Source organism: Apostichopus japonicus, chromosome 17 (genome assembly GCF_037975245.1).
Source record: "Apostichopus japonicus isolate 1M-3 chromosome 17, ASM3797524v1, whole genome shotgun sequence".
Taxonomy (NCBI): domain Eukaryota; kingdom Metazoa; phylum Echinodermata; class Holothuroidea; order Aspidochirotida; family Stichopodidae; genus Apostichopus; species Apostichopus japonicus.
Window position 1 is genome coordinate 2,317,501 of NC_092577.1, and position 17,987 is coordinate 2,335,487.

The 17,987-nt window shown below is 39.7% G+C and overlaps 1 protein-coding gene and 2 pseudogenes across 1 annotated transcript; 2 read left to right on the forward strand and 1 right to left on the reverse strand.

The window, feature by feature from the left end:
• LOC139984519 (uncharacterized) overlaps nucleotides 1-8,933 on the forward strand; it is a 17,981-nt pseudogene extending 9,048 nt beyond the window's left edge.
• LOC139957809 (U2 spliceosomal RNA) lies at nucleotides 7,957-8,170 on the forward strand (annotated as a pseudogene).
• A 7,050-nt stretch (nucleotides 8,934-15,983) lies between the features above and the next one.
• On the reverse strand, nucleotides 15,984-17,392 carry LOC139984764 (uncharacterized). The gene has a single exon (XM_071998806.1). It carries the CDS (start codon nucleotides 17,008-17,010, stop codon nucleotides 16,060-16,062), a length of 951 nt encoding a protein of 316 aa, XP_071854907.1. The 5' UTR covers nucleotides 17,011-17,392; the 3' UTR covers nucleotides 15,984-16,059.
• Between the last annotated feature and the right edge of the window lie 595 nt (nucleotides 17,393-17,987).

Sequence of the window (17,987 nt, forward strand, 5' to 3'; positions counted from 1 at the left end):
GTATATATGCTCACTCCAGGAGCACTGCCCCACCCCTTCACCCCAATAAGATGTCTATAGCTATTGGCCGGCGTAATTGAACCAAAAAAAGGGAGACTATCTTTCTTTTTTGCTTTAGATCGTTTGATACTTAGTCATTTTCTGGAAGAAAAAAAACACAGGCAAAACACGAAATAGAGGTCTTATCGTAACTGATCTAAAGTCAATCAAATAAACATGAGTCAAGGCTTATGGTTGTTCGTTCATCGTATTAAGTTCAATTCCGCTCATCAACCACAATGCAATGGTTTTCAAACAAGGAAACGTATTTAAGAATGCCTCTCGATAGATTGAGCCAAATATGTTATAAATAACAGGATTTAAACCAGAATTGAGTAATGTAGAGATGATTAACGGGTAGAGATATATTTCTTGACTAAAACGAGCTAGAATGATGAAAGCGTCAAAGATAAACACTAGACTCACGAAGACAAAGGAATTAATTATGACTGCTTTTGTCACTTGCTGTTGCTGTCTAGCGAAATTTCTGTTAGACACATTTCCTCTGTGCAGCTCATGCCTCTTCCTTAACACAATAATAATCTTTAAATTAAGGATCCCTGTCCCAACAATGGTTACAAAATCGCAAAGAAATATGATCAAAATAGAGAAGAAAAAAAACAGAAATGCACTTACAAAAGTAAAGCAAAAGCAGTGGTAGCAATGAGTAGCATAACAATTAAACGTATCTTCGGGCATGTAGTGTGTCTTATTGATTGATTTATCGGATCGCTAACAACCTTGTATCGATCCCATGACATCAACATGATCAATGTACATGAGACGATTTGAGCTGGATATCTAATAGTTAGTGCTAATAGGAATAACCTGTCATAAATATCAGCATATGTGTCACTAAGATATAAATATGCTCCTCCCAATAGTATATAAATAAAAGAGGTATACATATCTATGAATGACAAAGGTATCAAGTAAATATTCAACCGCATTGTTCTTAAAGAGGATTGTTTGACAACTGTGAACAAAAATGCACCGTTAGAAAGAAAGGCGAGAATTCCTAAAATAATTGATGTTACAGCAGGGCCCTTCGACTGAGTAACAAACATATCCCAAAATTGATATGAAGCATTTAATTGTTCGTATTGAACGTATTCCATAACGCTGCAGTATATCGTTTCAATTCGTTAACTAGACATGGATCTCAGACAATAGCACAACACGGACATTTCTTGGTCCAGAGAGTAACTCTTATGCAACAGAAGAAAGAACCACTGCAAGAAGAAGGGGAAAAACTCATGTAAAAAGGAAATCCGTTCTGTCATTAAGTTTTCTTCCAGTTCCACCAGTGATTATTGTCATATCTGCTATTATCAGTATTCTGTTGATCAATTTGCCAATGAAACTCACTCTGTGTTGAAACAATTTGATGGTATACTATATCATGTTACCGGTAAATCAATGAAATAGTGAGTACAATACAAATATCTATCTTTATATATATATATATATATATATATATATATATATATATATATATATATATATATATATATATATATATATATATACCGGGAGGCCCGTGGTTCGAATCCCGGTGGAGGCTGAAAGTTTTTTCACTGTTCTTGATTTTCCAACTCATTACGATTTTCATTTATATATATATATATATATATATATTTATATATATATTTGTATATATATATATATATTTACATATATATATATATTTATATATATATTTATATGTATATGATGATATATATATATATATATATATATATATATATATACATACATATACATTGGAAGAGAGAATGCGAGATACATTCATCTCATCGGAGAGTTCCCTGCATGTCATAAAATCCTCATTGAGCATGTAACTGCGCCACAGCTGCCAGTAATTAGGATAGGGCGCATCTGCAACACTGGGAACCAAGGTGTCTAATACAAGTTCATCACTATAAGTTATTGATATGCAAAGATACTTACATGTCATTATTTCACATTTATTTCAGTTCACCTCAACAGGTATAACATTCATGAGTATCGGATGAACTAATTGCTCTCACTCCAGCGATAAGTGTCGTTTCAACTTACAATAAGGCGTTGAAGAAATATCCAACAAAAAGGACGCGAATTGATCATGTGTCTTTGACTCATTCAGTTCATGTATATTATGCTACAATGAATGAGTCTATAGGAAACATAACATTAATAAATTTATGTCATGGTACGCGGTTTAGACAAATCGGTCCGCCGTACTGTTTCTTGCTTTAAGAACCAAATTCGAGTGATAGAGCGAAAAGATATTTTAGAATCCACTCCGTTTCCTTTAGAAATATTATCACCAAGCTGCAGCACAGAAAGACGGTCTGCCGTAAAAACACTTTCGTTCTTTCTTTTGGTGTCCAAATAATAGTGAATTTGGTTTTTAACTTTGACTTGAGCACTGGGTAGATAAGTTCTCAGGTGACTTTAGTTTTAAATAAAAAACGATGAACGATTCCGAGTTCACCACGTGTTAAACTACCATTACCTGGTTTACACTCTTCAGTGTTGCTCCTGACAATTAGCTCCTTTCGGTAACATATGGTGTCTGTAAAAAGACCCAACCAACGTTCTTGGCTTTTTTCATTTACCCCTTCCTTCATAAGGTGTAAAAGTTTACTCGAGTCGGTATTTGAATTTTCTTTTCGCCAATAATTTAATGTCTTTTTCTTATGAAGTATCAAAGAGTTTAGCACAAGCAGGTAGAACTTAGCTTTGAAGAATGTTCACGGTGGAGGCTGTTCTCAGATCACAACACCGCAAGTTGCTTGCTCTTTTCCTTTATGCTTTCTGCCCGCAAACTTGTTCTGCTATGATCTGAAGATCGAAACTTCAAATTTCCTATTTTATTACTTAACCTTAAAGCAATATTTAATATCAATAAAACTTTGGTTACATATATATATATATATATCCATGTAAATAGTTATGTATATATTTAATGTTTAGAAATAAGATATATCTTTACATTATACACGTACCAGCAAGTATAGGCTTTCACTCGGTTCTTATATATGATAACTGTACCAAGAAACAGAAGATGTCAGTCAGTACAAAATGTAAGACTCGAGGCTTACAACTTCCTTCTCCTCATTTCCTGAATATTCAGGCCATTAGGCCTACACACTGAAAACTCAAGTTTTACATTGAGTTTTACATCAAAATAATGTGTGTGTTTATTTTAGGGAGAAAGGGAACAGAAAATCGGTGGCCAGTTTTGGAGATCTTCGCCAGATGGAACAAAAATGTCATCATCAGTCGTTGACAAATGTTTTAGTCGGTTACTTTGTATTTTAGATTCAGTCACCCGGGAAAGAAATAGACCACTGCTACGGGTGTACGCCCCCCCCCCCCCGTCTTTTCAAGCCCACATAAACTACTTGTTATCATGTTCAGAGCGAATAAGAGCTATATATATAAATATATATATATATATATAAATATTTATATATATATATATATATTTATATAAATATATATATATATCAGGGTTCTGCCGCTGCCGGTCGGCGCCAGTTGGGCCCGACCAGCACGCTGAATTACCGACCGCCACAATCTGCCTGAGTGACTTTTCCGACCGGCACTTATTTTCGATAGGAACTCCAAAAAACAGCTCCATAGCCGGAGGGTCGAACGTACAGAAACAATCTGATTGAGACTAGGGGAAATCCAGTTCATAACTTTTCAAAATATCCAACACATCACAGTGTCATACTTAGTAAAACTTCAACTGACTCAGTAATCCCGCAAAGAAAACATTTGTCTGCTGGAAATCCCCGCATCGTTTTTTGCATTCGCGATGAGTTTATACTCAATGTACAACTTATTCACTTGACCGTATAGAGAAAAAAAAAATGAAAATCAATTGTGTACCAATTGTGTACGGAAAGGTGGTAGGCTACCCTTTCAAATTTTACGAAAGATCGCGCAATTAAAGCACTTTCGAAAAATTCACGTCAAACTTGCATATCGTACTAAATGCAACTAATGTCATGTAAACAAGGCTCTAGTGCATCCATTTATGAATATACCGTAAGACCACATGTGGTGTTAAGCGGGGGGAAAAGAAAGTATTTTCTAGCATTTCCAAAAATACCGAAAAAATAATATCCTACAATAGTTAAGTGTATAGCAAATAGCCTAACCACCTCGGCGGTTATAACGGATCTCACGTAACTACAAAATCACAACTAATTGTATTTTGCGGAGTTTACGTTTTCTACACGAACATGGAAACAATATTTAGCATTGAGTTAATCATGCCAAGTGGCCTAAAACATGTGATTACATCACAAAAGTTCCTGAGATGTCAGACAGAACTCATTCAGAGGTTGTGTACAAGGCAAGCGTTGCAGGCAGTGTACACACTTCAGTCAACTCGCGAAGATCCTGCGGGTCATCTCAACAAACACAGCTGACCCAGAGAGATTATTCTCTCAAATGAAGCCGATGTTGAATAAATGAGAGAGAATACATAATTCATTATGATTCGTCTTTATTTGGGAGTGGACTCTCACTCACTGTCCATCTAAAATTATCATCTCAGCCTGAATGATTTATTTAATAGGCACCACCGGCTGGTCTGTACTCTAGTGCTCCAGATATTTGTCCTAACTTTTTTCATTAATTATGAAAAATTCCAGACATGAGATCTCATTTCAAAGCTGTCTACATGTGGCTCAGAATACTCGGGAAGGGCCGTTTCAGGCCATCTGGGGGGTTTCCAAAACCCAAAATTTTCTTGTACGCTCCGCGCCAACCGATGGTGGCGCTCCGCTTAGATAGTCCTGCCGGCACTCAATCCACCCTGGGCAGAACCCTGATATATATATATATTGATAGGACAACATGTAATGCCTTTAAATCCAACATAATATTTAGAAAAGAATAGATATAACCACACGCTACACAAATTTTCGGACACCCTGGTCCTTCGTCAGGTGTAAAATGAGTGATTGAATTTACGTCAGTCTACCGTAAGCCTCAGACTTCTCAAAGTGCTTGAACCCGGAAAGAAAAGCCATGTCCCTTTGAGACCGTTACAGTGTGAACGTACTTTAAGGATCAAGTTTGATATGGCCATATAAAGCCATATAAATATATATATATATATATATATATATATATATATATATATATATATATATATATATAAGAAAACGTAATGAGAAGGAAAATCCAGAACAGTGAAAAAACTTCCAGCCTCCACCGGGATTCGAACCCGGGCCTCCCGCTCTGTACGCGGAAACCCTAACCATCTATATATATATATATATATATATATATATATATATATATATATATATATATATATATATATATATATATATATATATATATATATATATATATATATATATATATATATATATATATATATATATATATATATATATATATATATATGTTGATACTAGATGAGACTAGTGGAACACTAGTAGTTGTTACTCGGAGTTTCACGCGTTATAGCGATCTTCAGACAACTCTATATATATATATATATATATATATATATATATATATATATATATATATATATATATATATATAAATATATATATATATGTATACATATATATATACATATATATATATATATATATATATATATATATACATATATATAAATAAATATATATATATATACTTGCTGGGAGACCCCCTGATATCCCACATGACACTTTGTACCACATCCCTCCTTTATAAAAAAAAAAATCATAACGTCGCCGCTAGACCTTCCATAAAGGTTCATGCCCCTACCTAAATCTGTCGTGGGAAATTACAAATTTGGCTGTTTCATTTTGAGAGGCTCGTGTTTTAAAAGTTTACATTTCCAAAAGGAAACAAGGTCAATTTAAAAAAAAAAAAGTTATTCGATAAAATCACTTTGTATAGGAGAAGGTAGTTGAAGATAATCATACTTTTATAATTAATTCACGTGATATGGATAGAGATCCATGACAGGTAGTCTTGGCTATATAGGCACAAATCCGTGTTAATTTCAACTGGCTGGTGTACTTGTAAGTATATAATAATTGCTATACGTCAATAACCAGATATAAAAGCACGCTACGGCATTCTAATAGTAGCCTCTCGCCTATGTATGCTGAGGGGAAACCATATGGGGAATTTATAATTAGGTGTTAATTAATTGTTAGGCTTTGTGTTATTATTATTTGTCTTACATGCCAAAAAGGGACCAAGTGGGGGCACCAAATGAGCTGAATGGGGGGGGGGCTGTATAATGTAATGCCCCCACCCCCCAACCCCAACCCCCCCACCCCCTCCCCCGGAAAAGTTGGCACTTTGATACGTCAAATAGTGCGATCTTATGCATTTAGAATCCCTATACAAAGATAGGATCAACTAAGTCATTTGAAATTCTCGTACAAACAAGGCATTACGATTATTGTCCAAATATTGACAGGGAGTGGGTATGAAAGATAGTCCATTCCCAACCAAATTATTCGGGGGGGGGATGGACAATTTTGGTAAATCAAGGGTGCTTAGATGCAGAATGTTGCAATAGATTGAAAAAAGTTTATTGTAAGCCAAAAAAATTGACATTTTTCGATGAACAAAATACGTTTCGGATAGGCACACACATTAGTTTGAATTTACATTACTGTATGGGGTATAGGTTACAATTTGCATACATGTTAAGTGATTATGAACGTAAACTATATATATATACATACATTTGCACATCGGATGAATCTGGTCACGAAAGCGCGCTTATATATTTAGGTCTTTGTGTTGACTGTGAGCTATGTCAGTGTTACAACAGAATGAAGTACACCTCATTCACCCATACAACATAAAACACAATAGCTGAACGTATTACCCTCATTTTCGTACTATTACAAATCACTATATATTTTCAAGGGGGGTTGGGCGGGCCGGGCCTAGTAGTGTAGTAAGCAACGGATGCACCCCATTGAGGAGGGTAACTTGTGGAGGGTAAGTTGTGGAGGGTACATTAATGGAGGGAAACGAGAAGTCATATGTCTAAATACGGAATCTGTGAGGAGAAGGGGACGAGCGCCGTCTTTCTGAATTGACAGTGACGGCGTACTTGTGTCATGCCCTGTGTGTTGTTGCTGGTAGTCTTGACAATTAGTATATGTGAGGATTTCTCCCTGAATGTTAAATGACAAATCTAAATATGTAACGATATCAGTTACATAATGAAGAATTGGTATAGCCCTTTTTACGTCATGCTGTATATACACAGAGCTCTTTAATGACTACTTTGTGACGTACGCATGTTGGTCACGATCTCCTGACTTTGACACTAGGCCTACTGTATACTAAATGTAGGCAAACTGTTCATGACGTGGACATGTTATGAGCCTTTACATATGATAACTTAAACCTATTCGCGGAGTGTCACAACAAATGGCAAACAGTCACAGTCACAGTCCCGATGCAAGGGGACTGGGGTTAGAAGCGGATCAGTCGTTCAGTAGTTTGGTTGTCGTGCCCAGGTTCTTTCATGGGCGACTTTTTCTTAAAAAGTACCTTTATCATGTGTAGCTCTCGGCCTTTTGGCTAAGATCATGTGTAGTATCTGTTCCCATTTGAGGGGAATGGTGATGAACAGCTGACGATGATCACACAGTCACAGTCTCGATGTAAGGGGACTGGGGTTAGAAGCGGATCAGTCGTTCGGTAGTTTGGTTTTCGTGCCCAGGTTCTTTCCTGGGCGACTTTTTCTTAAAAAGTACCTTTATCATGTGTAGTATCTGTTCTTTTAGGGAATGGTGATACACACCTGACGATGATCACGCAGTCACAGTCCCGATGTAAGGGGACTGGGGTTAGAAGCGGATCAGTCGTTCAGTAGTTTGGTTTTCGTGCCCAGGTTCTTTCCTGGGCGACTTTTCTTAAAAAGTACCTTTAGAACTATTCGCTTCTCGGCCTTTTGGCTAAGATCATGTGTAGTATCTGTTCCCTATCGAGGGGAATGGTGATGCACATCCGACGATGATCACACAGTCACAGTCCCGATGTAAAGGGACTGGGGTTGAGAGCGGATCAGTCGTTTGGTAGTTTGGTTTTCGTGCCCAGGTTCTTTCCTGGGCGACTTTTTCTTAAAAAGTACCAATTAAAAAGTACCTTATATCAATTAAGGAAAAGTCTTATCGTTGTAAGCCCTGCGATAAAACCTACAGACGATTGCACAACTTTCAGAGACATGAGCGGACACATTCAGCCAAACAAGGCAATGAGTGCCTATGTTGTGGAAAGGAATTTCGCCAACGTTCTGCATTAAAGCGACACCACAGAATTCATACTGGAGAGAAGCCATTTAGATGCCGCAAGTGTAACAAACCGTTTTCGTATATGTCAAGCCTGAGAGGTCACGAAAGGACACACACAGGAGAGAAACCGTTCCAGTGCAATTTTTGCGATGAGAAGTTTGCCTGGGGAAAATCCCATAGAAGCCACACGAGATTGCACACCGGCGAGAAGCCATTCCAGTGTAAAATTTGCGATAAAGTGTTAAAAAATAACAGCTCGTTGAGGTACCATTACAAGGCGCATACTGGCTAGAAGCAAGTCGTTTGTAAATACTGCGATAAAAGGTTCGCAAATAATCGGAACTCGAGAGGTCACATGAAGATCCACGAAGGCAAAGAATCATACCAGTGTTATTTTTGTGACAGAGTTTATGCAGACTCAAGTCAATTAGAAGACCACTTTGAAACACACAAGGGTGACAATGCCTTCGAGTGCGCCGTGTGCAACGAAACTTTCAGCAAGCGTGGAAATTTGAATATTCATCAAAAGCAACATGGATTCTTTCGTTGTTACACATGTGAGAAGAGCTTTAAATCGTCTTCAAATTTGGAAAAGCTCAGAAGGTTACATTCCGGCGAGGATAGATTCCAATGTCATTACTGCGGCAAATGCTTTGCACGAGCAGAGTATGTAACTCGACACGAAATGATACATTCTAGGAACAAGGCGTTTTTGTGCAGTTCCTGCGGCAAAATGTTCTCAAAACTGGGTGCCCTCAATCGTCACGAGAAGACACATTCAGATGAAAGACCCTACAAGTGCAATAAAAGATAAAGTGTTTAAAAGATCCTAGTTCTTTGGCCAAGCATCAGTTGGTGCAGACTGCAGGGGGAGAAACCTTTTCAATGCCAATACTGTGAGAAAAGATTCCGCGTTGCTTCCAGCATGCGAATTCACGAGAGGTTACACACAGGCGTATGGCCTTATCATTGCAAGTACTGTGACAAATCCTTCAATTATGCAACAGGTCTAAGCAACCATGAGAAACAGCAAAAAGGGTGAGCCGGATCAGTTACACTATGCATGGCATGGCCGGCCTTTTATTATAGGAGTGTGTGGAAACCATCGCTGAAGATGATTAATTTTGTGGCATTTTCCTGAGGCAAAATGAGTATGACATGAGCCACTGATGTTCACTCCTTATTCTCCAACATTTTCTGTATGAGTACAAGGTCACATATTTTTGTTATATTTTCCAACATTCCATGGGTAAAGTTCAGTTCTCACAAAATTGTGCTGAAGGTAAGCGCTTTAGTTATATCTTAATTGCCAGGTGATATTTTAATTCTTTGAAAATAGATTCATGAAATTATTTTCAACTTGGCCGAGTATGAAATAAAAAAACAAGTTGAGCGAGTGAGTTGCAAAAGGGGAGTTTTGTGCCTTGAGAATGTTGTAACGAATGTTACTTTTACCACGGTTATTCTGTTTCATTTCGTAACTTTTGTTATTGTTGTATTTCTAAGTCAATGCCACTTGTTCTTCTGATTAAACTGAGGCTAAATTATGTAAAATTCCTTGTTTAAAGTAAAACTTTTTAATTTTTTTTACAAAGTTTGTCTTCAGGTTTTGCAGCTGGTAGTAACAGTCCTTTTCAATATATTTTTTCAAACGCCTTTAAATGTAAGCGTTACACCAAGAAGTATGCCTTAAAAACCAACACAGTGTGTGAATTTCTGTTAAAGCCAGAGATTTTCAACGTTACCATTTTGTTTTGACTTTGTTACACCGTTTATCTTTGTAAATTTCTATTTGGTATCTAGATAAGAAATTGTTATATCTAGACAGATAAAGTGATAAATTTTTTGTATGCAAATTTCTTACCGGGATTTATTCATTTTTCCTTTGTTTTCATATGGCCCTATGAATACCCATTGTCTTTCTTGTTGAAATATAAATGATTTTTCCCCACTATTTCTTGACTTTGTTACTAGCCATGCAGTGATCCCCTCAGGAATACAAGCAAGAATGAGTAAAAGTAATAAATATTTAAGTACTGTTGTTTAAAGTTTTAATTATTTCTAAAGGTGCCTGCAAAGGTTTGCATATGTTCTATTTAGGTAGCAGATAGTATAAATTGTGCTATTGTTTGATATAGTTTGGGATGTTCCATAACATATTTAGAATTGTGTGCTAATACTTTTGGGCACAATATTTCTGCTATTTCATGGACCAATAAAAATCATTAATGTTATCATTTCCAGGTTATTTTTTGTTCAGTCCTGGATAGTTCAATATCTAAAGATTCAAACATGTCTTGGGTATTTTAACAATTTGTGGGGAGGTCAAGAAATGTCAACTTCTGAAATTGTTGGCGTTTTAGTGAGAGATCAGAGGAAGAAGTGTAAAATGTTGGCAAATGTCATAGTATTATAAATGTACTATTATATTGAGAGCGTGGTGGCCAATTGGCTAAGGCGTCCGACTCGTGATCCAAGCATTGCTGGTTCGATTCCTGCCTAGTTCATTACGTTGTGTCCTTGGGCAAGATGCTTTATCTCACTTGCCTCTCTCCACCCAGGGGTTAAATGGGTACCTGTGAGGTAACTTTTCATTGGGAGCAGTATATAACTGCAGCTGGCTGGAGGGATTGTCTCTGGGACAGGTTATCATTGACCAAAGATAATATATAACGTCTGTAAAGTGCTTTGAGACCTATCGCTGGTATAAAGCGCAATAAATATCAAATTTTATAATTATTATTGCTTATCAAATTCACATGGTCAGTGTTGTTTTTGGTGTGAGTGAAAAGTTACTTGCTGTAAGTGGAGATCAAAATGTGAAAATCTTTAATTCTTAATATTGCAAGAATGATATTAACTTGTAGAAGTATGATTTGCAACAAGTGTGTAGTTTTCGGTGGAGGTTAAAGAGACCTTCAACAGATGTCATTCATAGATTGAGAGCTAAGTTTAAACCACAAACCTCCAAAAGGGTAGTATTGACTAGTGGTACATACACTTGGCATGTGGTTTCCCCATTACAACTTCTATTGTTTTTCGGGTGTGGGTGAGCTATATTTTAGGTCAGCAGAGATAAAATTGTCAGAATCTTTCAAAGAAAAACAGCTTGTCTCAATGTAATGACATAGAGTAAGGAAGAACAAACAAAACAAATCAAATAGATTCCGTACTTCTCCGTACGTGGTGGCAACTTTATTGGGGGTTATGTTTAAGCATGGTAAGAGGGCGGTGGATAATATCTACTCTTGGAGATGAGTAAACTACTCTAACATGTTGACTGATGAACTACATCTCTCAATAAATGACGGTAATGAGAACAAAATAGGAATATACAATATGGCTGCCGTTGAACGTAACGCAAGGTGATTTCGTAATGAATAGAATAAAGAGAGAACGAACAGGGCTTACTGAGTGAAACCGCAAACGCTGAACATGGAACGCCAAATAGAACAAAAGTATACTAGAGAGTACATGCACATTACGTAAATAATCGGTAGCCAAATGGGCACTACCTCACACTCTCCCCTGCTAAAGGAAGTTTGTCCTCAAACGACCAATGTATACGAGATATCTGAAATACGATAAAATGGATTAATATGAAAGAAATCTTTTACAAAAAAATATACATTGCGTATCCGCACTACCAACTAAAAGTACTTGGGCAAACTATTGTTAGCAAATCTGTTTATCTACAATCAAGGTTGTCTAACAACGTTTGACACGCTCCAGCAAATTTTGGGTTTGCCGACACAAATCTGCTAACTTACTATCATACAAGGTACTATTTGTCACACTGCTGATACTTCTTGGCAGGTGGCTGATATTAGAGTGAAACCCTCTGGTGACTCGAGCACTGCGACGTAGTGGTTGGGTGACCTCGCTGTCATCAGACCATGAATCAGAGTCATCACTGGTTGATTGCTTACGTCTCGTTAGGGCACCTTCAAAGCGTTGGCGGAAACCGTAATCCTCTTCACTACTAGAGTCACTGGAAGACTTCCTTTCCCGATCACACGGAGCTGGGGCAACGGGTTTGAAGACAGCAACAGGTACGTCTATCAGCTGTGGGCATGTCCGTATTTCCCGCCGGTGTACCGTTCGTTGTCCACCACTACCATCGGCTGGTTCGATGACGTACACAGAACCTTCATTGGGGCGAGAGACCACTTTAAAGACTGTGGAACCCCATTCATCCGCTATCTTGTGCATTCCACGGGGATGATTTTTCAGGTATACCCTGGTTCCAAGAGTTATTGGATGAGATTTGGCCTTCTTGTCATACTGGGTTTTACGAGCATCTGCTTCCAAAGACATCTGCTCCCCTGCTTTCTTGAACGCCATCTGTAAATTCTCGGTATGTGACGTCACCCAGTGAGCAATGGGATCCGTGTCGTCTGAGTCAGATGGAGAATCTACACGCCCCAGCAGGTAATCCACTGGAAGGATTGGGTCCCTTCCAAACATCAAGAAGAAAGGAGACAGACTTGTGGAAGTGTGTGGTGTGGAATTATAAGCATACAGGACTTCTGGGAGATGGTCTGACCAACGGCGCTTCTTGTTTGGCGGTAGAGTCTTCAGAAGATCATGCAGAGTTCTGTTGAACCGCTCTGCTTGGCCGTTGCCTTCAGGATGGTAGGGTGTTGTTCGGCTCTTGTTGACCACATACACTTTACATAGGCATTGTATAAGGGACGATTCAAAGTTTCGGCCCTGGTCAGAGTGGAGTCTCTTTGGTGGTCCATACAAAAGGAACCAGTTCCGAACTAATACCTTAGCAGTTGTCTCCGCAGTCTGGTTAGATGTAGGTATAGCCTGCGTAAACTTGGAAAAGACATCGGTCATCACAAGTATGTTTTCCTTGCCCCTTGTGTCTTTCTCAATGGTGGTGAAATCTATAGCAAGAATTTCGTTTGGCCTGGTTGCCATCATACTTTTCAGTGGTTCTCTGATCTTGGGTGGCCTTTTGCACCGTGTGCACTCGTTACACCTTTCACAATATGAGGCTACGTCTTGAGAAAATTTTGGCCAGTAGCACCGATCTTGAATGAGTGACAATGTCCTTTTGTACCCTTGGTGTCCGCATTGGTCGTGACAGGCAAATAGCACTTCTTCTTGGAGTACTTTTGGAAGAATTAACTGTAGTTTCTTCCCATCTTCTATAGACCGATACAAGAGTCCTTCATACTCTTGAATTTTGTCCCACTGCTTCACAAGTAGGGACATCTCACTATGTTTTACCCGTTCTTCAACTGAGGGTTTTACCTTGGTCAACCAGAAAGTGTAGAACTTTCTAATTACTGGATCGTTCTGTTGGAAATTTCTCAGTTGGTCCTTGGTGTAGGATGGGAACACCAAAGGTGATGTCTTCACGGCATTCACTTGATTGACACTCACTTCCACATTTGGCTTGGAAATTGCCTCAATCAATTCTGCAGGAACAACTGTTAGTCCTACTCCTTGACCAAGTTCACTCAAGGTTACATCAGGCTGTGGCACATGTGGGCGTCTGGACAGGGCATCGGCTCCAGTGTTCAACCGTCCTGGTTTGTACTTGGGAGTGAAATCGAATGAAGCAAGAGCTCCTACCCATCGTTGTGATGCTGCATCAAGTTTAGCATTATCCAAGTGAGCTAAGGGGTTATTGTCCGTGTAGACGATGAACTTGTTGCCCAGCAAGTATTCCCGAAACTTCTCGGTTACTGCCCATTTCAGACCAAGCAGTTCTAACTTGAAACTGGAATACTTCTGCATATTTCTCTCTGCACCTCGGAGAGTTCTGCTGGCAAAGGCTATGACCTTTCGTTGTCCATCTTGGCGTTGCAATAGGACAGCACCCAAACCTTGGAGTGACGCATCAATTTCAACTTCAAATGGTTGTGAGTAGTCAGCATAAGCTAACACAACCTGTCGGCACATCTTATCCTTCAGTTCTTGGAATGCAATCTGATGCTCGTTTGTCCAGAGAAACGGTGTTTCTTTCTTAGCACGTTGATTTTGTAGGCTAGTGGACACCAGTGCATGGAGTGGCTTTGCCGTCTTGGCGAAATCTACGACAAACCGTCGGTAAAAGGAGCAAAATCCCAGAAACGATCGTAGATCCTTCACATTCTGTGGCTCAGGCCAATTCTTAACGGCTTGAACCTTGTCAGGATCTGGTCTTACTCCATCCGCAGTTACTCGATGACCCAGATACTTCACTTCAGACTGGAAGAAGGTGCACTTCGATTGTTTTATTTTCAGGCCTTGTTGCCGGAGTCTATCGAATACTCTTTGTAAATTGACCAGATGATCATCAAAGGACTTGGAAAACACCAGGATGTCGTCGAGGTAGCAAAGCACAGAGGTGAAGAATTGGTCATGTAGACAAGCCTGCATTAACCGTTGAAAGGTACCAGGAGCGTTTGACAGACCGAATGGCATCCGATTATATTCATACAAACCAAATGGTGTTGTAAAACTTGTCTTATGTTTATCAGCCTCTTCCATGGCAACTTGATGATACCCTGAAAGAAGGTCGATGGTAGAAAACCACTTCGTTCCATGTAAAGCATCGATTGACTCATCTATTCTGGGAATCGGATAGGCATCCTTAATAGTCTTCATATTAAGTTTGCGGTAGTCAACACAAAGACGAAGACTGCCGTCAGACTTGCGGACTAACACAATCGGCGATGCGTACGGACTGGTACTCGGCCTTATGACCCCATTATCTAGCAACTTCCGGATATGTTCCTTGACCTCTTCCCATTGTGAAGGTGGAATCCGTCGGTGAGGCTGCTTAACTGGAATGTCATCTATAGTGTTGATCTTATGTGTGACTCCTTCAGCAAAACCCAGTTGGTCATCAGAATAAGCAAATATGTCCTGATTTCTGTTGATCAAGTCAACTGCCTGCTGTCGTTGAGTTGGGGTCAAACTTGGTGATAGGGTAAAAGGTATAGCAGTCTCATGGAATGAAGGTGTTTCTGTGGTGATCTGGTTTACTTGAATTTCAGCTTTCTCCCCAGTGACAAGACCGTCTTCAACAAAGGATGGAGACTGGATAATTCCTAGAGGTGTCCTAGGTTCCAGCCAAATGTCTTCATCGGTAAGATTCATGACTTGAAGATGAAGTCTATTTGTACCAACTGTCAGAGTTGCGCCTACAGAAACTCCCTTCGGCAGTTGGCTGACTGGTTCTATTACCACTTCTGTTGCCGACGCATGCACAGGACAGGAGACATTAACCACCTGGACTGATCTTGCTGGTAACTTAACTTTGTTTTTCCCAGGTATCCGTGCCAAAGTAGAGACTGGCTTCGACAGCGTCGACTCATCCATTTTGTACCCAAGCATGTCAACAAGAACTTCTCCTGACATTCGGTGGATGATATTCATGCCCAGTAACAATGGAGGGTCTTGATCATCTTCAACCACCAGAATACCACGGTTGGGTATCACTTCGCCACCAACTTCTACATCTATCTCAAAATATCCCAAGAAGGGAATCCTTGTTTGATTGACTGCCTTTAACCCAAGCCACCTTAATTCTACTAGTGACTTCCCTGCAAACAAGGTCAAGAAATGAGCCTTGGATAGAAGTGTTACAGCTGAACCCGTATCAATAACTGCCTTAATCCGAGAGCCATTCATCAGCACAGTGGTAGTAGGTCGCTCCCCAACAATAGATGAATAGAAATCTGTTGAGCCCCTTGCGTCTCTGTTACAATCTCACCCAGAACATGGCTCACTGTGCTGGATGTTTCTAGTTTTCCTGATGTTGAGTGACGGCAGGTGACAGAGGTGCTGGGCTGCGGCATTCCCTCGCCAAATGACCTATCTTTTGGCATCGATGGCACCTCAGATCCTTCTTCGGGATGCGGGCAGGTCGGGTGTTCTGTGCCTCCAGCTTGTCAAGTCGTGATAATATGCCTGACTGTTGGATCTGCAGGGCTTCCATCACCTCAGCCTGGCTTTTTACAGCAGTTGTCAAATCGACCAGGGCTTTCGTGATTTGAGTGGTGTCTGCCTCGACGGCACTCACAGGCTTTCGTACACGTCTTCTGGGGAGGTCACGATCCTCTTCTGCCATATCAAGGGCCCAGTCTCTCAACTTAATAAAAGACACGTCAGGATCTTGTATCAAGGCCTTCTTAATTTCACGCCGCAACACTCCGTCAAGCAGCCCATCTCGAAACTGCTCCTTGATGGCTTGTTCCGCATCAGGGGCACCAGGTACTTTCTTTAATTGGTCTGCTAGAGACATGAGCTTAAACGCAAACTCCGCAATCGTCTCTTCCTCTCGTTGAACTTTGTTGCACATTTCTCTCATTAGGGAGCCAAGGGTACGGCGGTCCCCAAATGTGTCCGACAACTTCTGAAGGATCAGGTCTGGGTCCAAGGTCACTTCTGATGGTTGATGCCGCATTTCCTGCCTGGCTGCTCCCTCCAGGTGGGCCAATATAAAGTCTGCAGCATCGGTATCGGATAACCTTCGTACCTTCAGTGCGGCCTGGATGTCTTCCCGAAAGTTGCTCACTGATGGTCCCTCTGTACCGGAGAATGCTCTTATCTTCCTCTCCTTCTCTAACACATAGACAGTGTTCGGAGCCTCCCGTTCCACCAGTTTTTCCTCCCTCTTGGCCTTCTCATGCTCAAGACTTTCTGCAAGAGCATCCAGCTGGCGCTGCAGGTCTCTCATCGCTGATTTAGACATTTTATATCCACCGCCCTTTTATGCCGTTTTAGATTTTAAAAATAGTATTGCCTATCCCACTTCTGACACCAAAATGTAATGACATAGAGTAAGGAAGAACAAACAAAACAAATCAAATAGATTCCGTACTTCTCCGTACGTGGTGGCAACTTTATTGGGGGTTATGTTTAAGCATGGTAAGAGGGCGGTGGATAATATCTACTCTTGGAGATGAGTAAACTACTCTAACATGTTGACTGATGAACTACATCTCTCAATAAATGACGGTAATGAGAACAAAATAGGAATATACAATATGGCTGCCGTTGAACGTAACGCAAGGTGATTTCGTAATGAATAGAATAAAGAGAGAACGAACAGGGCTTACTGAGTGAAACCGCAAACGCTGAACATGGAACGCCAAATAGAACAAAAGTATACTAGAGAGTACATGCACATTACGTAAATAATCGGTAGCCAAATGGGCACTACCTCACATCAAGAATTGTTAACTTTGAGAAAAGTTTGTAATTGCATCATCACATTGTCTCACAATCACAATCAAGTAGAACACAGTCGACGTTGAGTATTAACATCTTATTTTATTGCAATACATAGTTATACTGTACAGGATAGATATAGGACGAGATGTCCAAGATTACATGTTTCCAGATGGAGAGACATGGTGAACAAGGACGAGCAGACGGCATGCTTTAACTTACATACTGATATGCAAATACACAACGTAATAACATACAGGTGCAGATTCTACAATGTTTGCACACGTGTATCTAATGCATATTCAATAACATTACAGCCTCCATGTACGGGACATTGTTGATCGCTCTTCGACCTGGGTATCTTACAGAGCTGGAAAACATTCAATAATCGGCAAAATATAATTTAACCAATCCCAATAAGCCTTTTACACCGTTCATTTAGAACACTGTGAAAAGGAAGAAACATTTATCAGAGGCAGTCCTATATATGCAAATACC

Excerpts from the sequence above, each read along its gene's own strand:
- LOC139984764 (XM_071998806.1), bottom strand. The coding sequence starts at position 17,010 with ATGTCTAAATCAGCGATGAGAGACCTGCAGCGCCAGCTGGATGCTCTT.